A 27,583-nucleotide genomic window follows, 5' to 3' on the forward strand; every position below is an offset into this window, starting at 1 on the left:
TCCTTCTCAATTTTTCAGCAAAAATCCTCCAGAGTCGGATTTGAAACCAGGTCTATCTTTCCTTTATTAATTCATACATTAAGCAACCTAGATGGGGTCCGAGGCACTGGGACTCAGCCGGAACGAGACACAAAGATCCCCTGCCCTCATGAGACATAGCGGTGCCTCAGTGCGTGGGGCCCAGAGCACTGTGAGAGCGCCGTGAAGGCGTGAGAAGCAGAATGAAGCCTCTCATCCCCAAAGATGTCCACATTCTGGTCCCTGCACTGTGTGCATGTTTCCTCACGGAGCAAAGCAACCTTGCGGATGTGGTGAAAGGTTTTCAGATGGGACCTTATCCCGGATTGCCTAGGTGAGGCCAGTATAATCACAAGGATCCCTGTAAGTGAAAGAGGCTGTCAGGAGTAACAGCCTCAGAGAGATCTGAAGGTGCCGTGCTTAAGGTGAAAGAGTGAGGGAGGGGCTGTGACCCCAGAGATGCAGGCTGCTTCTAGAAACCGTAAAAGGCAAGGAAACCGATTCTCTTCTGGAGCCTCCCGAGGGAGCGCGGCCCTGCTGACGATCTGATTTTGTCCAGCGAGACCCTTCCAGAATTACGACCTCCAGAACTCGAAGGGAATAAATGTGTGCTGTTTTAAGCCACTAAAACATTTTATCGTAGCAGCAGGAAGAAAAGTAACACAGTGAGCGTTAACCAGAGCCTCCCACAGCGTGTGACGTGCGTAGGAGCTGGACAGGAGATGGGAATAGATGGGGAAGACAGAGACATCTGTGAGCACAGGCCAGCAAGGGACACTGACCTGAAGGTCATCATCAGTGAGCCGTGCGAGGACTAAGTCACCTGGGGCCTTGGGAAGCATGCTTAGAAATCTGGATCCTATGCTGAGTCAAAAGAGAGCCGGGAGTGGCGGGTGGGTGGGTGGGGGAAGGTGGAGGGAATGAGAGAATCAGAGTTGTGTTTGGGTAAAATCACCAGAAGTGCTGTGAGGTGGGTGGTCTGTCGGCAGTGGGAGTGGACACGGGCCGCCATCAGGAAGCCCCCGTGAGACGGCCCCCCAAGTGTGTGCTCCTTCCACTAAGCTGGATGGCCCACCTAACTTCCTTTCTTATGTTAATTTTAGTTACACACACCCCTGATCACAATGGAAACGTATTAAGGAATGGACTTTGTGTGCTAACACTGTGCCTGGCAAACTGAGAGGGCTGAGGAAAGGCTTGAAGCACTGAGCTCTTACATATCAACATCTAAATTTGCCTGCCACCTAAAATACACCCAGCATCAGGTGCTTCTCTTAATTATACATGCATACGCTCTGAACTAGATTAATTACTCACGTATTTTTCACAACACCACACAGCTCGAGGAACCGTCAGCAAGAGCTGAGCTAACACCGATGTGACTAAGTACAAAACAGTGTGCTGAAAAACTCAAAGCGATCCTACAGGTGGTGTATTTCAAGTGTTGAAAAGAAGAGAAATAAAATAACCTTAAACCACATGGCTGAAAATTTATGTTGAAAAAGGAGAAATGCGGATGCTCTAGGTTAATACAGAGAATCATTCTCCACCTTCCAGTGTGAACAGCCAATAAGTCCTACCCCTTTACCAACCTACCAACCAACCCAATCACAGCAACACAACTAGACGATAAGATGGGTTTCCAATTCATTGAAAAAACAAAGAACAGGTAATCTAGCTTCAATATGATATCAAATCTCGAATCCAGATGAAACGTCACTATCTGATCACAGAATTTCAGTTAAGTGCCAGTATTATGGCAGCATTTCCAAATCATGTTAATTCTAAATCACACTTAATACATTTTTCTTAATGTTTATTTTTGAGAGAGAGCGAGAGAGAACGAGCAGGGGAGGTGCACAGAGACAGAGGGACACAGAGGGTTCAAAGCAGGCTCTGCGTGGACAGCACAGAGCCCGACACGGGGCTCAAACTCATGAACCGTGAGCTCATGACCTGAGCTGAAGTTGGACACTCAACAGAGTGAGCCACCCAGGACCCCACAATTAAAACATTTCAAAATCTGAGGATTCAAAATCAAGCCTACTCAATTCCATAGCTGGGGGTTTGCCCCACCTACAGGAAAGACGGCACTAGGGAGGAGGAAACAATCTCTTAGTAGACCCCTGCCTCAAAAAGTTCTGGAATAGAACTACTTTGCAATCCAAACCATAGGATTCTGCCAACTTAGGGGGTGTTCACACCTTAGTTATATGTTCACTGCCTTCAGGTTCTCATTCTGTGCCATGTATACAGTTTTCCATCACCTTCCTGGTTACCAATAAAGCAACCATATAAAGACGGGAAGACAAGAAGTGGATTTCCAAATGGCCTCATATCCAGTTTCTGTTCCCTAAGAAGCTTGTCATCGATTTGAGAACAAGATTTTGGGTGTTTAAAATTTTGTAGCTTTGAAATTTCAAACGTGACTTAAATTTATTCTTGGGCATGAATGTGTTAATTATTATTTGATTACCGCTTAAAGCCACTAGAGTACGTAAGGAAGGAATGAATGTGATATTCTCCACCTACAAAGGCCGCTCTCACAGTCAGCAGATGCATGACTGCTGTCCAGAAGCAGAAAACACGTTTTTACCACATAGAATGCATTAAGTGAAATGCCTAATGGAAGCTTATTTTCATTACTTCTGGATAAATCGCTTGAAATTCATGGTGTCTGACTGAGAATGAAAAACAAATAAAACCCCTGTATCATTCCACTTAATAGAAATTATTGGCCCACGTTTTCATTTATACAACTGTTTGTCAATAGGAGCGAACAAAGTGTTATCGGCCACATGCTCAGGGCCTTGAAAACAGGCCCTGTGTTCTCATGATCAGATAAAACAAATATTGTTTGCTTGAAAGAAACTGAGCTGGAATCTTAAGACTAAATACTCAAGAGTAAAAAAAAAAAAAAAAAAAAAAAAGGCATTTTGTTTCCTTGTCTCACTGTCACCCCAAATAATCCTTCCCGTATCTAGAGCACAGATCCCTAATAATTAAATTTTTAAAGAAAAGTCTTAACCTTTTCTGTTACCCAGGCAAAGGATTATTTCTCTGCAGTTAACTTAGCACAGCTAACGTTCATCTCTGTGGTTCGGTCTTAATTTCCCGACAAGGAACACAGCCTAGTTACCACTTAATTACCTCTATTCTTTCTGGTGCTGTTAGTAGGACGGTAGCAACCAAGGATCCCGCAGAAGCCCCTGCAAAGGCCTTGACATCCTTCAGGAGCTTTCGGCCATGTCTGTAAAGTGCCGATGCTGCCCCCAAGTGGTAAATGCCCAGAAACCCGCATGCTGCAAAGGACAGGTTGATGTGCTTCATTCGAGCTGTGAAATTGACGAAACAAAAGACAAAAATGCTGTAAATTGGTATAGCTTATTCCACATGGCTTGAGTCTTAGGATAGTCATCATTCCAAGGCTTTCTTTAAATATACAATTCTCTGTGCTAAGCACAGTATTTTCAATTAAAGTCTAATTAAATACTCAAAATTTTCAGGAGAACTTTTTCCCCTTTCCTCTTGACTCAATATAGTTTTATTAATTAAAAAAATGACAACATTCCATATGTATTCATCACATATATTATGCAATGTACAAGTACTCGGCAAGAAACGTCAAATTACAACCGGCAAGGCTCTTTTTTTTTTTTCTTTGACCTTTGTACTTTTGAGACAGGGCTGCTATAGTGAAAGGTAAAATCGGCATATACTAGCAAATTCCTAAGGAAGGGTGCATGTGTTCTTTGCAAATGCATCACTACATTTCAAAAGTCCCCCTTCCCATTGCCCCACATTTCCATTGCAAGCATCCATATATTCAAAACAAAACAAAACCAAAAGAATACTGATGCCCACGACTATTCCATAAGGCAATGAGCGATTATTCATTAATGCCATATATTTCATCACCAAGTTTCTCAAGACAAACTAAGGTCATGACTGACAAGGGCAACTGAAGGCTCCAAGGTATGTGAAGCGCACCCGTTCCTTGATTGCTTGTGATAAAGTGAACGAAAGAAGTGTTCCCTGAAGGCTCAGTGCACCTGGCATCACCACGTGAATGAAATCAAGCAGCCACAACGCTGCTCACCTGGAGGACCCCCATTCTGCCCACCCCCCCCACCCCCCCCGCCACGACTCCGGGGACTTCGAATGAGGCACCTGGCCTGGGCCTCGAATTTAGGAACCTGAGACCACCCTTGTGTGCGGGAGGAGGCTCAGCCTAACCGCAGTCGAGCCCCGGGGTTGGTTTACTATCTGCAAAGTGGAGTGGGGGCTCTCGGGATCGGGGAGGCCGGCCGGCGCAGGCCCTGCTTCCGTCTGCTGCCAGGGGGCGGTGGCGTGGGGATCGCCGCCACACCAGACAGGGTTCTGGGGCCCAGCTCCGACCCACCCACCCGGGGGAGCGACCTCCAGGGGCTGGAGCCCGCCCCGCGCCCGCCCTGAGCTCCGCCCTACCAATGCAGGCCTGAGGCACTTCCATGTTGAGCGGCCCCCTTAACCGGAAGGCGGGGCCTGGCCGTCACTCAACAAGGCCCCGCCCATCAGGGCTGGCCCACGCTCGCGGCGCGCCTGCCCAGGAAGGTCTCGTGAAGGGGTCGGGGCGGAGCTACGCGCGCGGCGCTCCGAAGCCGTCAGGCTGACGCAGGTCTCCCCCCGCCTCCCCGCCTCCCGCGGCCCCGCCCACGCTATTTAAACCACTGGACTCAACATGGCGGCGCGCACTCGGACGCTTGACCCGCGCGTCCCCGGACGCGGGTAAGCGGCGACACTTTCGTCCCCAGTCCTGCTGTCTCCCATACCTAGCGATGCGTTGTAGTCCCTCTGCGCTTTTTAGCTGACCCCTCGCTTGCGAGCTCACTGACCCTGAACGACCCTCAGGCGCTACGCACCGGAAGTGCTTGGCCCTCTTCGCGGCTGTCTCCCGGAAGTGGTTTTCCGCCTTTTCTCCCCCTTCCCCTTTAGGGGCGGTCCTGCTGGCCCAAAGGGCGGGGGCCACGGGCGGCGTTGTGGCCGGACGCCTGGCTGCTCTTCAGCGCCCCCCTCTACTTGTTCCGTAGGCATTATTGGAAAGGCCGGACTGTGGCTTGGCGCAGCGTGCACAGCCTCAGGCTCCTCAGGCTTTGTGACCTTGCGCGGGTTGCCTCACCCCCGTGAACTACTCCGCTGACAAACCTGCAAAGTGGGATGCTGACGTGCAAGCTCGTGCTAAACCGTAAAGCTCGTGCCCCTGCCGCACCGGCCTTCAATAGACGGCCTCTGTTTCGTTTGCTGGCTCCGGATAGACTTGAGACCTGGTGGCCAAGCCGCTGGCATCCCCTGAGAGCCAGCTTCTCTGTCTAATCTGAGAATAAGCGAGGCTGGAATTCCTGGTGGAAGGTTCTCCAGGTTCCCTTTGTCGAAGGACAGATTTACCCTGACCGCAGCTACTATAGGAGAATCTGAAACATGTGCCAGTGTCTTGGCCCGAAAGTGAAGGGTGGGGGGGGGGCTCCCCAAATGGCCTTCACGTTGGGCTTTTTCTTCCTCCGGCACTGGGGATGCCAGGACCTGAGCCCACAGCGCTAGCTGGAAGCCAGAGCCCCGGAGGTGATGAGTGCGCAGATTTTGGTGTTCGTGCTCCTAAATAGCCTTCTGAGAGCGAGCGGGGGTCCTGAAGACACCCTAACGTCTAAGCCTAGTGCGACTGCGTTAGGTGAGGAGGTTTTCACTGCCCTAAGAGTTTCGGGAAGGGAAGATGAAGTGTACGTCGAGGAAATCAGGGAGGACGAGCTCTCCCTTCTTTCTTCCTTGCACCGCCCCGTAAGCGTGGTGGAGGGTGGTCCTGCCAGGAGAGCATCCTCCCGGAAGCGTCCTAGGAAGGAAGGCTCCCGGGCCTCCTATCGCGTGTCCTGAAGCAGCATCTGCCTTTTAAGAGCCCCCTGCTCCCCCCTCCCCCCATTGCTATGCACCCTGAAGCTTGTGAAACCCTGGTGTAGCTGGTGGGGTGATCTGGCTCCAGGTGACGCGGTAACATTGCCAGTTCCCGGAGAGACAAAGTCCCCAGAGCCAGAGGCTGGGGCGGTGGTGAGACGGCAACTCTTGCCTGTGTGTGAGCACTGTCGGCAGGTTGATTCAGAGCGCGCTGGAAACTCGGTCACTGGGCAGCCTGGATGAGCAGGATGACCACGGGAGCCTTCGCTTAAAGGAAACCTGAGATCCCACGCTGTTACCACACCTGCTGGTGAGTGAGATTCCTCGCCATTTGAGTGTCATGGCAAAAGCGTTCCAAAAGCTGCATAACTTAATTCTTACCGTTTTAGTGCTCGCTTCGGCAGGACATACACTAATTCTTACCGTTTTAAACTGTCTTAAAAACTAGTCTCTCCTTTTTCTCTTCTACCCCATGGCATATTCTCGTGCAGCTGATTTGAAAGCTCAGCAATCATGGGCGCCTGGGGGGCTCAGTTGGTTAAGTGTCGGACTCTTGCTGTGGCTCAGGTTTTGATCTCCTGTTTCGTGAGCTCAATCAAGCCCTGCATTGGGCTCTGTGCTGACAGTGCGGAGCCTGCTTGGGATTCCCTCTCTGTCTCTCTCTCTCTCTAAATAGATAAACTTAAAAAAAAAAAAAAATTCAGCTCCCCAAGGTAAGGAACAATATAAGACCCATTCACATTTGTTTTCATAATTTAAAGGCCAGCCATTAACACTCGGTGCATCATCAGTAAGTATGTGTTTTGGGTTGTTGCATTTAAGTGAATTACTCGTGTGAATATATAGTAACTTAATTGCCCTTTAAGAACATTTTTTTTACCAGTTCGTTTGCTTCTTTTGGCTTCTCTGTTTTCCTTCGTAATTTAGTTTTGAACTGGTTTGTTGAGCCATTCATCAAACATTCGTCAAGCATACGTTGTGTTACAGATACTGTGCTGGTACAGGGCTGACAGAGTTGAGCAGAATGGAGTTGTCCCTCATCAGAAATGCCGGTTGTAAGGACAGGGAGGCGGTTGATTTATAATTACAGAGACCTGATCCTGTGCAAGCATGTGAACGCCCAGCTGCAGGGAAGGAAACGCTGCCCTCGGAGAGACCGCCCACGGGAGCACCTGGCAGGAAAGCCCAGGTGGAGACCTGCCTCTCCTTTCCCTGTGCCCAGCGTCCTCCCTCGGCATTTTATCAACTGTGCCATAAAGACGGAGAAAGGGACAGGGTAAGGGGTACTTGTCACACCTCTGCCCCCAGGACAGGACGTCACCTCAGTATTTCTGATCTACCCTCTTCTTCCAGTCTATTCTCCTGTCGTAGGCTCTGGCTCTGGAGTTCTGTCTTGTCCAGTAAGAGAGCGGACGCAGGCTTGGACTGCAAAAGAGGGTAATGTCCAGGAGGAGACAAGAGCCCTGAGGAAGGGTCCTGGCTCTGTTTCTATTGTTATTTTTACAAGCGTGATGGACGTGCACAAAGAGACGATGAAACCGTGAACATTAACTCATGGGTGTGGGGGAAAGGAGGTCTTGAAGGTATGCGGTGTTAGGGGTTTGGGTCAATACAAAACAAAATCCTGGTGCCGGGCAGATGGTTGTTAACGGCAGTCGTGAGGCGCCCGGTCTCTTGGTCTTAGCTGGCCTAGGGGGTGAGACAAATAGAGCACGCTGCCTCAGGGCCAACAAGGCACCTGACTTTTGCTAATTAGCTCCGCTCTGGGCAACCTCGTCTAAAGTCCTCTTTACCTATCGTGGTCCTTTCTTCCTGTGAAGCATATTCTCGCGCAGCTGATTTGAAAGCTCAGCAATCGTGGGCGCCTGGGGGGCTCAGTTGGTTAAGTGTCGGACTCTTGCTGTGGCTCAGGTTTTGATCTCCTGTTTCGTGAGCTCAAGCCCTGCATTGGGCTCTGTGCTGACAGTGCAGAGCCTGCTTGGGATATTCTCTCTCTCTCTCTCTCTCTCTCTCTCTCTCTCAGTAAATAGATAAACTTAAAAAAAAAAAAAACAGCTTTCTGCTGTTGTACTAAGTTGGGGGGCACTTCTGCCCTGACTACTTATTTTGATTAACTCACCTTGGAAGCCTTCATTCTGAGGCTTCTGGTTCCTATATGCCTTGTTAACTCATGGCTGCAAGCTCCGGGACCTTCTGAGCTCTTTCCCACACTCTCCGTGTACTGTGATGTCATTTTCCCATCTTGGCGTCTTACCGCATGTTAATACCTCTGTGGGACTGGCTCTCATTGCCTGGCAACAGCCTTGTCCTCTCTCCTTTTTGGTAACTCATCACCCCTGTCACCTCCTCCCAGAATCTTGCACACTGTTACTGATTTCAGGGCAGTGTGGCCACACCGTTGGAGTGCATAGCAGTGCCCTTTCCACGGGGGCGTCAGGTCCTAACGGTAGATGATGTCGGCACACGCTCTGTGTCTCGTGGAAGTGGCCCCTCGTTTAGAGAGCACTGCAGAATTCAGAGAAGGGCACTTTTGCAGTCATGGCGCAGAATGTCCCATCCGAACCCAGGGAGAGACACTGGATCCCTTTCCAGGGATCCCTCTCTCTGAGGAAGGACGTGAACTCATCGATGAATGAATGCCCCTACGCAGAGGAAGGACGTGAAGTCATCGATGAATGGCAGAGGGAGCCAGCCCTCACGTAAACGTGACTTCAGGGGAACCAGGGCTGAGGAAGACACAACCAGGGGTAGGCGTGATGGCATTTCTTGAGCCCGTGGGTGCAGCAGTGACCGTCTGTGGGTCACTCCCCCATTGCACTCACCCTTTTCTGTTTGCCTTCTTGAGGTACTTAGAACTCACTTTCTACGTCCTGCAGACAAGACAGTGTCACTAACAGACGTACTTCTTCCATTGCGTCTGTTTTCTCTTTACTAGAAATTTGCGGGAAAAACTAATGCCTTGAAAGAGCACTGGGTGAATCCTTTCTAAATGGGAGAATATTGTTCCAAAAATTATTTGAATTATATGTGTAATATACACGTATTCTTTCTTTTGCATGTATATAACAAAAGGCCTTTCTTTGACACCATAAGAACACAAAGTAGACATTCTTAAGTGTGATTTATTTATGATTGGATGCATCTAACAATATATACGTTCTTCTAAACATGGCATAGAAATTAAATATCAAGTTGTCTGTGTGGCATAGAAATTAAATATGAAGTTTCTATGAAAGACGTTTTTAAAATGTAACACTTATTTATAAGCTTCATTTTATTTAATTAAAATTTTGGGGGGGTGCCTGGGTGGCTCAGTCGGTTGAGCGTCTGACTTTAGGTCAGGTTGTGACCTCGCTGTCCATGAGTTCAAGCCCCGTGTCCGGCTCTGGGATGACAGCTCAGAGTCTGCAGCCTGCTTTGGATTCTGTGTCTCCCTCTCTCTGCTTCTCCCCACCTGCTGTCTCTCAAAAATGAATAAACATTAAAAAAATTAAAAAAAAATTTAAGCTTCCTTCTAGTTTAACACATTCCCAATATGTTATACATTTGCATTGACAAATAGGGATGGTGAAGATTCTCCAAGTGTTTCTACTATTGAGTCGGAATTAATTAGACTACTTGTGGTTGATATTCTACATAAGTAGAAGATAGAGCAGGAGACGTTTGAAAATTTGCATACTTAAAAATAGATTTTGTTGCAAAGAGGTTTCAATCTTTGATACGGAAGTGGTGGGATTGGGGCACCAAATGCATTACTGAGTCCTAATTTAAAAAAAAAAATGATTTTTGGGAGAGCGCAAGCAGGAAGGGGCACAGAAAGGGGGACAGAGGATTCGAAGTGGGCTTGAATTCAGAAACCTCAAGATGATGACCTGAGCCAAACTTGGTTGCTCAACAGACTGAGCCATCCAGGTGCCCCAAGGTTACAAATATCTTGGAAAGCCCAATGAAACAAGATCTGTGTTTGCTGCCCTGTATACTTTGTTGCGGAACAGCTCTACCCTTGACAGGCCACAGTCGTGGTCCACAGTTCGTACAGGTGGATGGATGGATAGCATCCTTCAAACCGGCCTTCAAATGGTTTTCTTACAGTGGAGGAGATCATTAGGGAAATAACGTCAGTGTCAAGTAAGTGAAATTGTTGAATGATAAGCAGAATGTCCGCGTTCGTGACTTCAGCTTCATTAATTTTACCAAAATGCTGTATTTTAATGCAGACCGCTGTGTTCATTATTGCTGCTGTTAGCAAAAGAAGCACCCTAATTGCTAGAACCTCCAATTATCTAATCACCTCATTTCAAGAGGACAAACTAAGGATTTCAGTCTCTTTTGGTTTTGCAAAATGCCTTCTTTTCCTGAGCATCTACTTCATTTATTGACCTCCCTTGACATGCTGGTCCTTCATAAACACCGTCTCGTATAACTTTTACAACAATGGGGAAAGGGAAAACACATATAATGGGTGGAAATTTAGAAAGAAAACCGTTTTCCCATATCCACACAGACGCAGAGATTATCAGCCGAGATCCCCGTCAGACCAAAACACCCCTGGTACAGAGATCTGTCCTACACGGTTGGAAAAACGAATTAGTAAGTGCTCACGTACAAAAATGAATGAATAACATAGTAAGCTCTCATTAGGTGCTGAGGATTGTGCTGTTTGGCAACCAAAGGTTTCAGAACCTTGTTTCTTCCTTCAGTTCTCTGGCCGGAATTTGTAACTGGGTGTTTGTATTTAGATACTTAAAACTTTACTGAAAAATGGTAGAAGTCTTTAATGTGACCTATAGATTTGTGTATGGCATTTAGAGAACTTGTTTATATCTGGCAAAGAAGAAAAAAAAAAGCAAGTCTAGCAAGTAATTAAAGCTGCCCTTTCTCCATGTATCAATGACAGCAGTAACTCTTTCTGGTTATTTTCCTGGAAGCTGTGTCACAAAGTAGGTTATTATAAAAACGTAATTTCCAGTAGGAGCGATGTATGTCAGTGAGCAAGGTCTTAACTCAGAGAAATCATTTAGGTGATCATTTATCTTTATGCCTTTGTTCTTTTTTTTTTTTTAATGTTTATTTATTTTATTTATTTTTTTTTTCAACGTTTATTTATTTTTGGGACAGAGAGAGACAGAGCATGAACGGGGGAGGGGCAGAGAGAGAGGGAGACACAGAATCGGAAACAGGCTCCAGGCTCTGAGCCATCAGCCCAGAGCCTGACGCGGGGCTCGAACTCACGGACCGCGAGATCATGACCTGGCTGAAGTCGGACGCTTAACCAACTGCGCCACCCAGGCGCCCCGATGTTTATTTATTTTTGAGACAGAGAGAGACACAGCATGAGCAGGGAAGGGGCAGAGAGAGGGGGACACACGGAACGTGAAGCAGGCTCCAGGCTCTGAACTGTCAGCACAGAGTCCGACGCGGGGCTCGAACTCACGAACTGTGAGATCGTGACCTGAGCTGAAGTCGGACGCTTAACCGACTGCGCCACCCAGGCGCCCCGATGTTTATTTATTTTTGAGACAGAGAGAGACACAGCATGAGCAGGGAAGGGGCAGAGAGAGGGGGACACACGGAATGTGAAGCAGGCTCCAGGCTCTGAACTGTCAGCACAGAGCCCGACGCGGGGCTCGAACTCACGAACTGTGAGATCGTGACCTGAGCTGAAGTTGGACGCTTAACCGACTGAGCCACCCAGGCGCCCCTATGCCTTTGTTCTTTGAATAAACTTTATTTAGTGTTTAGTATATGACAAGGACTGCGCTAGGGATTGGGGGAAAAATCTTAAGATAAACTTTCTGCCTTTAGTTCACTGTTTTTTAAAATTTTTTTCTCTTGCTGGAATGTCCTTGCACATTTTTTTTTTCTATTTTATTAAGCCCTATTTATTCTTCAAGGCCTAAATCAGGTGCTGCTGCCTCATATCGTTCAGTATTCACCATACCCTCCTCTTTGTTGGTCCATGAGGTGTTGCCATACCCTTTATAAGTTTTTATTTCAGTAGAGATGTAGTTGCTTCCGCTGTGTTCAGAGTTCATTGGTAGGAGAGACTGGTGCTTCTTGGTTTTGCTGGCATCTAGTAAGTATAGACTAGTAAGTAGAAGAGTTGGGAATCTTTCGTGGGCATGTTTCAGGTAATCTAACTGGCTTAAGCAGGAAGAGAATTGCTGGTTAAAATAATCTAGAAGTTTAGAGGTAGGGCTACCTGCAGGTATGGCTGGATCAAGCACTCAGTTTTCATTTTGTTTCATTCCACAGGCAGAGCATCCCCAAGAGGCTGCTGTGACCCCCCCCCCCCCACATCCGCTTAGCCTGTCAGTGGAAAAGCTCTTCCTTTACTGTCTTCCTTTCAGACTTAGAAAAAGACTCTGTTTTTATCACATGCATATCCGCATATCTCTGGAACAGTAATTGTGAGCAGCAAATTGTACTACAGATTTCCTGGTATCTGAAAGTGGAAACTCCCTATGAAATCTTTCATTGGCTGAAATGATGTGAGGCACAGAGGCAGTTGCCATTAATTTATATAGAAAAAGGATTTGTCAATTCCAAGACCTAAAAAACCTGGTATCTTAGGATACATCTCGCTAACAGATGCACAAAATATGTCAAGACAAAGCACAGATGCTCACAGACGTGACTCAGTGAGCACGTGCCATGCAAGAAACGGACAGGTAGATGGAACCGTTCCAAAGTCTGCACTTGCCTGGGCACGCCTCCTTAGGAAGAGGCTGGCAGTTCTACATCGACGTATCCACTGCAGTGTTCGATAAATACCTGTTGAATTAAGCACAAGTAAACGTGCAGGTATGATCTCTATATAAGACAGGGGAAAAATTTATTTACTCCTCGACTAGATAAAGCTGCACAATACATACTCATCTTGTGACTATTCCCCCAAAGAAATAAGAACACAGCTGTGATGTGTGATGCCTTCAAAGGTTAGTTGCAGTGTTAATTATGTTTGTACAGTAGATATTACTTGGCATAAATGTTGTTAAGCCCTGAATTAGCTGTAGTATTGTTTGGCTTTTTTTTGAGTTATATGGGATATTTGGGGTGTTGCTCATCAAGTCAGTGTAAATGGAGGGAAATGTTTCCCTGTGGTAAATTCCCCTGTAGGAAGGTGTGCGGCTCAGAGCTGTAGCAAGATCTTAATGTTTATTTATTTTTGAGAGGGAGAGATAGAGTGCAAGCAGGGGAGGGGCAGAGAGGGAGACACAGAATCCGAAGCAGGCTCCAGGCTCCCGACTCCCAGCTGTCCGCACAGACCCCCACCCAGGGCCCGAACTCAAGAACTGTGAGATCATGATCTGAACAGAAGTTGGACGCCTAACTGACTGAGCAACCCAGGCATTCCAAGCAAGATCTTACCTTACACTTAGCGTTAAAGAAATAGATGCTAGCAAATGTTTGTTTTTGACAGCAGTGACGAAAATGACAATGCCCTTTCTTTTTTTTTTTTTTTTTTTAAATTTTTTTTTTCAACGTTTATTTATTTTTGGGACAGAGAGAGACAGAGCATGAACGGGGGAGGGGCAGAGAGAGAGGGAGACACAGAATCGGAAACAGGCTCCAGGCTCTGAGCCATCAGCCCAGAGCCCGACGCGGGGCTCGAACTCACGGACCGCGAGATCGTGACCTGGCTGAAGTCGGACGCTTAACCGACTGCGCCACCCAGGCGCCCCGACAATGCCCTTTCTACCAAAAACATTTTGCAGAATAGGAAGCAATTCCAAATGTCTTTTCATCTCTAATTTTCAAGCACTTTGAAAAAGCGTATGGTTGCCATTGAGTGAGTGCTCACTGAACATCTTGTATTTTATTTTAAAACCATAAATAGATACACAATTCACAAACTTTCAAAAACATTCTTTACAACGACTTCAAAAATTTCTAGGATAAAAGTGACATCCCCAACTATACAGATGGATTCCCTGTTTGGAAAACTACAAAATGAACCGGTAAAATGGGTCAGCAACCTGAAATGAGGAGCACCTGGGTGGCTCAGTCGGTTAAGCATCCGGCTTCGGCTCGGGTCACCATCTCATGGTTTGTGGGTTCGAGCCCCACATCGGGCTCTGTCGCTGACAGCTCAGAGCCTGAAACCTGCTTCAGATTCTGTCTCCCACTCTCTTTGCTCCTCCCTCACTTGTTCTCTGTCTCTCAAAAGTAAACATTGAAAAAAATTTATAAAAAAAAATCTGAAATGGAAGTCAAAGTGAAATTTTGAAAGGACCCAGCCTGACATGTAAAAGACAGTTGTAAGTTCAAAATCTCCTATTATGGTTTGGATTTTCAGCACACATGCCACAGAGCAGGAACTAGTAAAATGTGGGAGCACAACGGGGTAGTATTTGTTGAATTATATGGACTGATGCAGTTTTCCGTGCAGGGGAAAAACATCCCCGAGTTCTGATGAACTGTCCTAGATCCCTGTGGGCATACGTACTTAAAATAATGAAAACACAAAATCCATTCTCTTCGTAGGAAAGATGGCAAGTTCAGGTCACTCCAACAACATCCCATCACCTAGGGAAGTCTACCTCCCGTGTGCTGGCCTCATACTTGTTTTGTGTTTGTAAATTTCTCATGGAAGGCAATTAGCTGTATCTGTGTTGTCGTTTTAAGCACCAGGCTTTCTTTCCAGTACCTTATTCTCTCTCTCTTCACCTTGGAGTACATTATCCCACTCTTAGCATACTTTGAAAGTGCCATATTAAGAAAGTAAGCTTTTTATAGTGTAGTCCTTGAGTAGCTGCAGATTCACATCTCAAAAAGCAACTATAAATGTAGAACACACTCCATATGGACCATCAATTTAAGGGTCTTCAAAAGACTTTGTAACTCTGAAGTGTAATTTTCCTTTAACTTTACATATACTCCAAATTTTATTTATTTAATTCAATTTTGATTAAAAAACTTGGGGCACTGGGTAACTCAGATGGTTAAGTGTCTGACTTCGGCTCAGGTCGTGATCTCACAGTTTGTGGGTTCGAGCCCCATGTCGGGCTCTTTGCTGACAGCTCGGAGCCTGGAGCCTGCTTCAGATTCTGTGTCTCCCCCTCTCTCTGCCCCTCCCCTTCTCTCTCTCTCTCTCTCTCTGAAAAATAATATTAAAAAAATTAAAAAAAATAAACTTAATTGTGGTACAGTTAACATGCAGTGTTCTGGATTAACTTCAGGTGCACCATACAGTGATTCAATAGCTGTTCCGTACATTACCCAGTGGTCATCATGATAACTATTCTTCATACCCTTCACTTATTTCCCCCATCCCTCCACCCACTGCCCCTCTGGTGACCACCTGTTTGTTCTCTGTATGTAAGAATCTTTTTCTTACTTTGTCTCTTTTTCTTTGTTCATTTGTTTTGTTACCTTTTTTTTTTTTTAAAGTTTATATTTGAGAGAGAGAGACAGGGCAAGTGGCAGAGGCGCAGAGACAGAGAGAGAGAGAGAGAGAGAGAGAGAATATCCCAAGCGGGTCCCGCACTGCCAGTACAGAGAGAGAGAGAGAGTGAGAGAGAGAGAATATCCCAAGCGGGTCCCGCACTGCCAGTACAGAGCCGGGTGACGGGCTCAACCTCATGAAACCGGGAGATCATGACCTAAGCCGAAACAAAGAGTTGAACACTTAACCCACTGAGCCACCCAGGCGCCCCTGTTTTGTCGCTTAACTTCGACATAGAATGAAATCATATGGTGTTTCTCTTTCTATGACTTACTTCATTTGGAATTATATTCTGCAGATTCATCTTTGTTGTTGCAAATGACAAGATTTCATTCTTTTTTGTAGGTGAGTGCTATTTCATTGTATATAGAGCACGTCTTCTTGCCCATTCACCTGTCGGCGGACCTTGGGCTGCTTCCGTAATTTGCCAGTTATATATAGTACTGCCCTAAACATAGGGGTGCGTATGTCTTTTTGAATTAATGTTTTTGTATTTTTTTACAGGTTAGTCTTAAAAGTAATCTTTATACTCAGCATGGAACTCAAACTCACAACCTTGTTTGTATTCTTTGGGTAAATACCCTGTAGTGGGATTATCGCATCATATAGCAATTGTATTTTTAATTTTTAAAAAGTGTTTATATTTGAGAGAGAGAGAGAGTGCACGTGAAGGGGGGGGGGGGAGACACAGAATCGGAAACCAGCTCCAGGCTCTAAGCTGTCAGCACAGAGCCTGGTGCAGTACTTGAACTCACTTGCTCTCACATCATGACCTGAACTGAAGTCGGAGATTTAACTGACTGAGCCACCCAGGCGCCCCTCTATTTTTGATTTTTTTGAAGAACTTCCAGAATGTTTTTCACAGTGGTTGCACCAGTTTGCGTTCCCACCAACGGTGCACAGGGGTTTCCTTTTCTCCATACTCTTGCCAACAGTGGTTGTTTGTTGTGTTTTCCTTTTAGTCATTCTGACAGATGTGAAGTAATATTTCATTGTGGTTTTGATTTGTATTTCCCTGATGATGAGTGAGGTTGATAAGTGAGCATCTTATGTGTTGGTTGGCCGTCTGGATGTCTTCTTTGGAATAATGTCTATTCAGGTTCTCTGCCCGTTTTTTAATTGGATTATTTGGGGGTTTTTTTGGTCTGTGTTTGAGTTGTGTAAGTTCTTTACATGTATTTTGGATACTAACCCTTTATTAGGGATGTCATTTGCAAATATGAGGTTCCAAAGAGGGCTCCGAAGTGACAGCAGAGAGCTGGATGTAGGGCTGAAACCCACAAATCCAGAGATCACAACCTGTTGTACTCTCAAGAGACTGAGCCACCCACATGCCCCTGAAGGTTTTTATTTTGATGTAGTCTCAATACTTTAATTTTGCTTTTTTTCCCATCGCCTCAGGAGACATATCTAGAAAAATGTTCCTACGGCCAAAGTCAGAGGTATTAGCACCTGTGCTATGTTCTAGGATTTTTATGGATTCAGCTCTCACATTTGGGTTCTTAATCCATTTTGAGTTTATTTTTGTGTGTGGTGTAAGAAAGTGGTCTGGTTTCATTCGTTTGTATGTTGCTGTCCAGTTTTCCCAGCACCATTTGTTGAAGAGACTTCTTCCCATTGTGTATTCTTGCCTCCTTTGTCAAAGATTAACCGACCATATAATGTGGGTTTATTTCTGGGCTCTTTATTGTGTTCTGTTGACCCATGTGTCTGTTTTTGTGCCAGTACCATACTACTTGCATTAATACAGTTTTGTACTTTATCTTGAAAGCTGGGATTTGGATAACCTCCAGTTTTTTTCTTTTTCAAGATTGCTTTGGCTGTTTGGGGTGTTCTGTGCTTTCATACAAACTATTTATGTCTTTTCATTGGAGGCTTTAGTCCATTTACTTTCAAAGTAATTATTGATAGATATCCATTTATTGTCATTTGTTACTTGTTTACGGTTTTTGTAGTTCTCTACTCCTTTCTTTGACTCTTTCCTCTCACATTTTTCTGGCTTTCTTTAGTGATATACTTCTTTTTATTTTTTGCATGTCTATTACTGATTTTTTGATTTGTGGTTACCATTAGGTTTGTATATGACATACATATAGCACTCTGTTAAGTTGGTTAAGTTTGTACCCATTCTAAAAGGACTTAATTTTTACTCCCTCTCCCAATTTAGGTATGTACTGTCATACTTTTCATCAATTTATTTTTTTGGATGTAAAAAATACTTGTACATTCTACTTTTCTTACTTCCTATGGGTTTTCCTTTCCACTCAAAGACTCCTCTTTAACATTTCTTGTAGGGCTGGTTTAGTGGCGATGAATTCCTTTAACTTTTGTCTGGGAAACCCTGTATCTCTCCTTCTATTCTGAGTGAGAGCCTTGCTGGATAGAGTATTCTTGGTTGCAGGTTTTTGTTTGTTTGTGTTTTGTTTTTCTTTTTAGCCCTTTGAATGTATCCTGCTATTCCCTTCTGGCCTGCAGTTTCTGCTCAAAAATCAGCCAATAACCTTATGGGGTTTCCCTTGTAGGTATCTGCTTTCTTTTCTCTTGCTGCTTGAAAATTCTCTATCAGTACTGTTTGCCTTTTTAATTACTTGTGTCTTGGTGTGAACTGCTTTGGGTAGATTTTTTTAAAAATTTCTTTTAGTGTTTATTTATTTTTGAGAGAGAGAGAGAGAGAGAGAGAGCGCGCGCGAGCAGGACAGGAGCAGAGAGAGGGAGACACAGAATCGGAAGCAGGCTCCAGGCTCCCAGCTGAGCTGTCAGGATAGACCCCGACGCAGGGCTCAAACTCACAGAGTGTGAGATCATGACCTGAACTGAAGTCGGATGCCTAACCGATGGAACCACCCAGGCACTCCACACCTTGGGTACTTTTTGACGGGAGTTCTCTATTATTTTTTCTCTCTCCTGTTCAGCTTGGTTGCTTTCCATTACTCTGTCCTACAGGTTGCTGATCCGTTCTTCTGCTTCTTCTGATTTACTATTTATTCCCTCTAGTGTCCTTTTAATTTCAGTTACTGAGTTCTTCATCCCTGAATGGTTCTTTTTATTCAAACTTTATTTATTTATTTTTCATGTACTTCAAATTTTAGGAAATTAGTTCAAATCCAAAGGTGACCATATATTTCTTCTTCCGTTTTAGGAAAAAATTGGATTTTTCAGTGTATAGAAACATTCATAAAGGGTGCCTGGGTGGCTCAGTCAGTTAAGTGTCCGACTTCAGCTCAGGTCATGATCTCGCAGTTTGTGAGTTCGAGCCCCGCGTCGGACTCTGTGCTGACAGCTCAGAGCCTGGAGCCTGCTTCGGATTCTGTGTGTGTGTCTCTCTCTGTCCCTCCCATGCTCATGCTCTGTCTCTCTGTATCTCTCAATAATAAATAAACGTTAAAAAAAATAAATAAGAAACATTCATAAGATAACGTTTACATGTGATTAAGCTTAATTTCACCATTCTGTGAGCACAAATATTTAAGTTCGTTTTCTTTATGTTATAAAGAAAAATAAAATAACATTTTTGCTTAATTTTTAGAAGATAAATACGTTTGTAACAATGTAGTCAAGCACATCAGCGACCACACTTTTACAGTACTTAAATTAACACCCACCCAGGCTATATTTTCATTACGTGTTTGCATGTAATTATTGAAATCATGGAATGTTTCCATTATTTACATGTATTCCTGATATTTGGTTCATGCCTCTTATTTTCTTTACTAGAATCGTAAATCATTGTGGTACCTTGTGCAACACAAAAACCCTCTGAATGTATTTTTTATTAGCTTTGTATTTTATGTCGTTAAGGGAAAACATAAGTGCTGTCCAATTTGTATTTGTGTTTATTTATTTAACACACTCTCGCATGGTGTTTGCACTTCGCCTCTCTCAAGCAACTTAGGAATACCAATGCAGGTAATATTCCTAAGAACGCCGTGAGTTGAGTCCCTACAGGGGCACCCGCCTTTTAAGGCTGGCTGACCAGCAGAAGGAGGCTCACTTTCTTGAGATAGCACTGACCATTAGCAGAGCCAGGATTCATTTGTCGACCGTGTTACCGTGCTGCTTCCCCAGTGCCAGAGTCAAGGGTACATGTCCACTCACAGGTGTTCACAGTAGGCATTTTCACAAAGACATTCCATGAACAGAGTGAGAAGTGAAGCTAGCTGTCCAGCCGTACTTTCCCCGGATCTGTAGAGGCTCATTCTGCACCCAGCGAGGAAATGGGGATTCTCATGACTTAGACTTGGGGCCTCCTCCCTTCTCTCTCTGCATGTTCAAACTAGGAGGCACCATCATGCCTAAATCTTCAGCGCAGCCTCTGGGCTGTGGCCTCCTTGTCAGGTGACGTGATGATCTGAGGACTACTAATTTTGATAGGCTCCCCATAGATGCGGGGAAATGGGGATATAATTTAGGGCAAGTCCCTGCCTGTGCAAAGGGGGAAAGCCCATCCCACCCACCAGCACCGTTGAAGACTGGGAGAAGGAAAGCGGGACAATGACATAGGAAATCAGCATGCGAGGGGCGCTTGGGTGGCTTAGTCGCTTAAGCGTCCAACTCTTGATTTCAGCTCAGGTCATGATCTCACGGTTTGTGAGTTCGAATCCCACATCAGGCTCTGTGCTGACACCACAGAGCCTGCTTGGTGTTCCGTCTCCCCCTCTCTCTGCATCTCCTCTGCTTGTTCTCTATATGTCTCTCAGAATAAATTTAAAAAAAAAAAAGGAAAGAAAATCAGCATACTAATTCCTGGCATCCGTATTATTAGGAAAGGACAAGCAAGCAAATGCCTCCCAGGGAAGCCTAATGTGTAGCCAGGGTTGAAAACCACAGTTCTTGGAGACGTTCCCAATTTAGCCAGTGTGGGACCGGAACCATAAGGAAGGTTTGGCACAAGGAGGTACCTGAATGGAGAGCCTGAGCTAAAATAAGCCTGGCATGGTGATCAGAAAGCCTAGAAGCTTCCGTTCAGCCTGATGAGCAGTCACAGAAGGGCTAGGAGAATCAGGACCAGCCTGAGATTGGGATGCAGAGTCCTGGTGGCCTTTGAGAACCAGGACAAAAACCAGCATCGTGACCCTACTATCAGGAACAAAATTAACGCTCCACAATGCCAGAGGACAGCTCAGTGAAACCCAGACCAGGAAGCAAACCGTGGCAGCAAAGACCAAGGCAGACCCTGCCGCTCTATCAGAACTTCCATCTGTATTTGCACCAAAAAGTCCCAGGAACAGAGCTGGATACAATTTGCAGGGTCCAATGCGGGAGGAAAACACAAGAACTCTTGTTCAAAAAGAAGAGGGGAAGTGCCATTCAAAACCTTTTCCATATCTCCACGGTCTACCTCTCTCAACTCGTCATAGAGTATATTGTTTGCTATTTCGTGTCTTTCTAAATGAAGGAAAACTAAAATTTTAAGTTACTGGCACGAGTTTTATTATTCGTGTTGACATCACATAATGCCCAGTGCTGTTAGTTTACAGCCTGCTTCGGATGCTTTGGCCCCCCCGCCCCGACACCTCCCCCACTTTTGCTGTCTCTCTCTTAAAAAACATTAAAAAAAGGGGTGCCTGGTTGGCTCAGTTGGTAGAGCATGTGACTCTTGATCTTGGGGTTGTAAGTTCAAGCCCCACGTTGGGTGTAGATGTTACTTAAGAATAAAACATTTTTTAAAGCATTTTTTTTTTTTTTTTATTTTGAGAGAGAGAGAGAGAGAGAGAGTGTGCACATTGGCGAACGGGGGAGTGACAGAATCTCAAGTGGGACTCCATCTCATGGACGATGAGATTATGACCTGAGCTGAAACCAAGGGTCAGACGCTCAACCTGTTGACTTACCCAGGGGCCCCAAAAATAAGATCTTAAAAAAAAAATCTTAAGCAAACACAAGTTGAAAGATAAAATTATTACGAATTTCAGAATGGTGATCTTTAAATGTGGGTCCTTCTGGGCCTGGGGCCCATCAAGTAAGTCTTGCTCAGAAATACTCTTCTGTATACTCAGATGTTATCTTCGAAGAAGAGGGGAGAGAAGACATTTTCTGCTACCCCTGAAATGAGACTGTCTTGATTATTGGATCCTACTTATAAATTGAAAGACTGAAATAATTACCTCTTAAAAATTATCTGTTCCCGAGATTCACTGCATTAGTTAAGATCCCATTGGTTGCTGAGAGAAAAAGTGAAAGTCATTATATATGTTAAAAAAATTATTTTTAGAATAGGGACCCAGGGAGGGGCTCTGGTTGGCTCAGCTGGTTAAGCATCCGACTTTGGCTCAGGTCATGATCTCACGTTTGGTGAATTCAAGCCCCGCGTCAGGCTCTATGCTGACAGCTCAGAGCCTGGAGCCTGCTTCAGAGTCTGTGTCTCTCTCTCTCTCTCTCTCTCTCTCTCTCTCTCTCTCTCTCTCTCTCCCCCTCCCCCTCCCCTGCTCCTGCTGTGTTTCCCTCTCTGTTTGAAAAATAAATAAACATTGAAAAAAATTAAGAATATGAAGCTAGGGAAAGATGGAAATGTAGAGGATGGACACTAGGAAGGGAAATCCCTCAGACACCACGCCTCTGCTTTGGATTGCCAGGCTCTTGTGGATTCACATCGGCATGTTTTATTTTCTTTTGTCTCAGGAGATCCACTTTCTTTGTTTCTCAAGGTGCACGTGGCCGGATGTGGGAGCCCCTCAGTTGGGAAGTTTACGTTGCCTCAGTCCCAGCAGACGGCACTAAGGATAGCTGTTCTTCTGGTGGAGAGAACCTATGATTGGTCAGCTATACATCTGGATCCGTCTCTGGTCCAACCACTGATCACTGATGAGGGTAGGTACCGAGGTCTGGAAGCTCCTGGGCTGGACAAGCGCTCCTGAAATTTTGTACGGTGCCCTTTGTAGTTGATTAAATGTTCTGTGCATGAAAATAGTAAGCGTTAATAACAACCAGCTAACATACTATGTACCCATACTACGTGCCAGACTCTTTGCTGACCGTATATTCCCCATCTCAGTCCCCACAATAAATGCTCAGGAGGACATAGAGTGGTCTCACAGACCCACTAAGACACTTTTCCCAGATGATCTGGACAATAAGCAAAGGAAAGAAACCCAGGTTCATCGGTGCTCAGGGCTATATCGTTAACCGTTTCCCTGGAACCTAATAAACAAAGGCTGGTCTTAGTGTATACTCTGTTGAAAAAAACTGTCATCACTCTTACAGTTTCCTTTTCCCCGTGGTTATACGTTGGCTGCTATCAAAGAGCCGAGGACACTTGTGATCCTTGATTTTGTTCAAGGAACTCAGTTAAAGTGATGGTAGCAATTAAGCACAGCAGATTCTCAGAAATCGTTGCCCTTAGTTAATGAGTGACTTTCAGAAGAGTGGTCGTATATCCTCCAAGAGGATGTGCATAATAAAAATTGATGTCAGGTGGATCCGGCCTGCGTGCGGAAATAGGCTTCCCGGAATGTTCAGGATGCGTGTGGTTTTCTGTAAGTATTTGCAGACTGCCCCCTGCTGGCTGATGGAGGGGGACATTGCCCACCCCAGAAGGGTGTGAATGCCAGCAAGAAACCATGGATGGGTCCAAGGAGGCCTCAGTTTCATGTGGCCTCCGTCCAGGTGGAAACGGCTGAGTCTCCCCTCCCTGTATTTTATGCCCCACGTCACCTCCACAGAGGAGTGAGAAACGGTTCACAGCAGTTTCTTGGTTTTTAATCATCTCCTTGCTGCGTCACAAGGGCTACTTTTGTTGCTTACCAGAGTCAGTGACTGAAATCTCGGTACAAAATTAACTTTGTAAACATCAGAAAGCAGTTCAGGTAGATTAGTGGTCATTTTTGTCCCCCTCATCTCTTGTCTTTCTCACCTGTAACCTGCAGGGTACTTACTGATTTGAAATGTAGGTGAACTAGGTTCTGTCCCCAATAAAATCCAGATGGTTATATAGTTACTTGTTTACACTGGTTTCAGTATTTATTAATTTTTAAAATTTTATTTTCCTCTTGTACTTTATAGCTGTGTCTGTATTCTGAGGCTGGTGAATTTTCTTTTCCTTTTTTTTTTTTTATTTTAGAGGGAGAGAGTGTGCCCATGTGTGCATGGGTGTAAGCATGCATGGGGGAGGGGGAGAGGGAGGAAGAGGGAATCCCAAGCAGGCTCTATGCAAAGTGCAGAACCCAGTACGGAGCTCGATCCATGACCCTGGGATCATGACCTGAGCTGAAATCAAGAATCAGATGCTCAGGGCGCCTGGGTGGCGCAGTCGGTTAAGCGTCCGACTTCAGCCAGGTCACGATCTCGCGGTCCGTGAGTTCGAGCCCCGCGTCGGGCTCTGGGCTGATGGCTCGGAGCCTGGAGCCTGTTTCTGATTCTGTGTCTCCCTCTCTCTCTGCCCCTCCCCCGTTCATGCTCTGTCTCTCTCTGTCTGAAAAATAAACGTTGAAAAAAAAAAATTAAAAAAAAAAAAAGAATCAGATGCTCAACCGACTGAGCCACCCAGGCGCCCCTTAATGTTTATTTTTATTTAAAATGTTTACTGAGGTGCCACCTAGCTACTACTGTATTAAGTCCACTTTAGGAATTATTATTATGTTTTTGTGTGTGAAGAAAGTTAACTTTAAAATTTTTTAATTTTTTTACATTTATTTATTTTTGATAGGCAGAGAGAGACAGAGCACAAGTGGGGGAGGGGCAGAGACAGAGGGAGGCAGAGAATCCGAAGCAGGCTCCAGCCTCCAAGCTGTCAGCACAGAGCCCTCTGCGGGGCTTGAACTCACAGACCGCGAGATCATGACCTGAGCCGAAGTCGGACGCTTAACCGACTGAGCCACCCAGGTGCCCCGAAGAAAGTTAACTTTAAAAAATGATTGAAAGGTGGGGCACCTGGCTGGCTCAGTCAGAAGAGCACACGAGTCTTGATCTCAGGATCGTGACTTTGAGCCCTGTGTTGGGGGCGTAGAGATTACTTACATACATACTTACATACATGAATGCTTTAAAAAATAAAAAATAGGCATAACATAATTTCTGTATTGGCTAGTACAATTATTCAATAGCTCTCATAGTTAGAGCTAATACAAAATATCTAGGACTTGAAAACTGGCGGTGAAACTGCTTGTGTGCACACACAAATGCACTCAAGTCCTATTAGAATTTCATTTAGAATAAATTAGTTTAGGATTTAGTATAAAATATTTTTCTAATTTCTAAAGAAGCACATTTTCATTATAGAAAATTCAGAGATTACACATACAGATTTAGAGACATAGTGACTACATGTAAAAGTAAGGTGTGATGTATATACCACATGTATACATGAATGTTGTGTATAATTTACTTCCTAGAGATTCCTATCTCAAATTTGAATACAGAACATTGTATAAAAGGCCATTAGTATGAGATAACCTAGCCAAATAACTGACAGTAATTTAAATGATCATGTAGTGAATGAGCTAATACGATTAAAGGTGTGTAAGACTCCTATTTCCATATGTGGCTTCCAACATCTAATCAGTAACCCAGACTGCTGAAGATGATGTTAGCATATACAAGTGCCCACTCATGAATGAGAACAGAACACAGGTTAGGTATTGATGTTTAATTAGCTGCTGGGCTTTTTTACCACCTAGGTAACCTCTCCCCACAAATTTTAACAACCTAGCTGTTTGAGCTTAGGTCTTAATGAATTTATAAATTGTGACATGCCATGAGCCTTGATGCTAGAAGTTTAAATGCGTGAAGACAAGGACGTGTATAATGTAATATAGTAGGTTTGTTTAAACACACCCCTTAGAGCTCATCCCTTCAAGTGTTTTGTCCCACGTAGTTGTGTTCAGAGGTTATGAATTGTCTCCGCAATGCATGAATGTAGTCATTCAGCGATATTGATGGAGTGCTGTGTGTGGACGTAATTGTGGGTGAGACAGGCAGACTGCACTGTCATGATGGACAGAGATGACTCCTGGCCAGTCTGAGACAGGAGTGTAAGTCCTGCATGGAAGGTGGCCCAGGGTGATAGAGACTCCCGCCCAATCCCGTCCCTGGGGTCAGGTCGATGGAAAGACACATGACTTCTCAGCTGAATACCGGTCACTGAAATTCCAAGGTGGTGTGGGGCCTTTAGAGACTTGTCATAGCCAAGGCTTCAGTTAGCACTGTGGTTAACTGTGGCTTCAGTAGACTGTTCAAGTCAGGCCTTTGACCTGTGGTTTTATTTTTATTTATTTTTAATGTTTATTTTTGAGACAGATTGAGAGAGACAAAGAGTGAGCAGGGGAGGGGCCGAGAGAGAGGGAGACACAGAATCGGAAGCAGGCTCCAGGCTCTGAGCTGTCAGCACGAGCCCCACGCGGGGCTTGAACTCACGAGCCGTGACCTCATGACCTGAGCTGGAGTGGGATGCGTAACCGACTGCGCCACCCCGGCGCCCCGAGTCAGACCTTTGAAAAGCCCCAGGATTTAGCGGAGGGCATCGCAGTACGTACTCAGCGACCGCTTACTGATGATCAACCGCAGGAAGTCTGATGGAATGATGCTTGCACGACTGAAAAATCCTTGTTCTGCTCTAAACCCAGATGGGTCTAAGCGCTAGGATGGCTTTGCTTGTCTGGCTTGCTAATTCGTTATCTCCATCCCAGCAGCTCTTCAGCAGTTCCAACGAGAGAGGCCAGGCAGCCAAGGCGTACTGAGCGTGTGTCGCGCCCTCGGGGTGAGTAGTTTGACAAGGACCGTATGTATTTCCATCTTAAAACTGGGATACGTTTGTCTCAGTCATATCCATTCGATTTAAAATTACTCAGTTTGCATGTGGATTGACGCACTCATGGACCACACGTTTAATTGATGGGAGTTAAGATGAGTCAGCACTTCTTTTTCCTGGATCGTGCTGACAGTTCAAATCCAGGCTCTACCGCTTAGAGCTGTGTGACCTTGGGAAGGTTACTTGACATCTCTGTTCCTCATTTCCTAATCTATACATGATGATAATGATTACACCCAAATTATAGAATGCGTCTGAGGCTAAATGACTTAATGCAGGTAGGGAACACAGAATACTGTTTGTCACATAGTGAGAACTGTATAATTACTGTATTGTCACTATCCTAAAACATAAAACATTAACATAAAAAACATGTAATTCAGCAGAGAAGATAGTCTATAAAGTAGTTGTTAATATATACAAGATGGTGATTAGACTTAAAATTCTAAACATATCTGAATCCAAATGAGTCCATATTGCAAAGAACAGAGAACCCTGTCACATGGTACTGATTTTATTGTTCCTAACCGTGATGGTATTAATATGAAGAATATTTAGATTATTAAGTCAAACTAATATTTAGTTGATCATCTATCACGAAGGTTTCCATTATTTTCGATGTTTTAAATATGTTGAAAAACATGAATTACAACAATGAGGATGAAATTAAATGGTGAAAATGGAAATGTAGTCATTTAGAATAGTTTTTCTGTCTTCAGATGAAAAATAGATCCTGGAGGAAGCTAGGTCCTCGGAACTGAATACGTTTTAAAACCTAATTTGTTTTTCTTGCAGTTTGTAGATGTGGAATTGTTAAAATGTTCATATCTTTGAGCTAATGTGGCATAACAAATTTAATTTGCAAAACAAAGATGACGTGTCTAGAACATGATCCATAATCACTTTTTTCCCTCTTTCAGCTTCACGTTGTAGGGGCTCCGTTAGATAGACTACTCAAGCATATTTTGTGACTCTCTAGAAATTTCCAAATAAATAAAGTCTTGGAAAATCATAAAAGAGTAGCATTTTGGAACAAAACAGTCGCTCATAATTTATCCTTTTCACCGTTTCTAAGTTGTGTCGAGTTGTTGGAATGTCTGGGGTGCTCTGGGCTCGTAATTCACTGGGAAGCCTTCGTGCCACGGTGATCGGATCCGTGGGAAGGGATGGGGGAGTTGGGAGCGGATTGGGTGGTGAGAACCACACGTGGCATTTGCCCCCCAAGACAAGGTGGGCTGACGGGAGGGCTGCCTGCAGCGTGGTAGCTCCTGGGGCCGCCGTGGCCGCCCCCGCATACCCACCACTGTGCTCCACCCTTGGCTGGCGGCTTCCCCAGCACGAGCCGAGCCTTCCTTTCAACACCGCGGCAAGTCTGGAGGTGCTGCGGTTGGAGGCTGCCAGCCAGTGCTCCACTTGCAGTGGGTCTCGGTTCATTCTGGAAGGCGGATTGGAGC

The 27,583-nt window shown here is 45.0% G+C and overlaps 1 protein-coding gene and 1 long non-coding RNA gene across 2 annotated transcripts in view; one reads left to right on the plus strand and one right to left on the minus strand.

Moving 5' to 3' along the window:
- The window catches only part of PNPLA4 (patatin like phospholipase domain containing 4), a 30,552-nt gene extending 26,034 nt beyond the window's left edge, over window positions 1–4,518 (minus strand). Inside the window, exons 1-2 of the mRNA XM_047075871.1 lie at window positions 4,486–4,518; window positions 3,169–3,353 (exon numbers count right to left, since the gene is read on the minus strand). Coding sequence (XP_046931827.1) covers window positions 3,169–3,353; window positions 4,486–4,510 — 210 coding nt within the window. The 5' untranslated portion in view covers window positions 4,511–4,518. The remainder of the gene's footprint in view (window positions 1–3,168; window positions 3,354–4,485) is intronic.
- A 574-nt stretch (window positions 4,519–5,092) lies between these two features.
- LOC124509633 (uncharacterized) lies at window positions 5,093–27,100 on the plus strand. Its single transcript, XR_006961469.1, has 3 exons — window positions 5,093–6,250; window positions 22,033–22,195; window positions 26,011–27,100. It is a non-coding gene; the product is annotated as an uncharacterized LOC124509633 (long non-coding RNA).
- The last annotated feature ends 483 nt before the right edge of the window (window positions 27,101–27,583 follow it).

This window comes from Lynx rufus, unplaced genomic scaffold (genome assembly GCF_022079265.1).
Source record: "Lynx rufus isolate CCGP_SWC_20201006 ecotype Redwood Valley unplaced genomic scaffold, mLynRuf1.p SCAF_14, whole genome shotgun sequence".
Classification (NCBI taxonomy): Eukaryota; Metazoa; Chordata; class Mammalia; order Carnivora; family Felidae; genus Lynx; species Lynx rufus.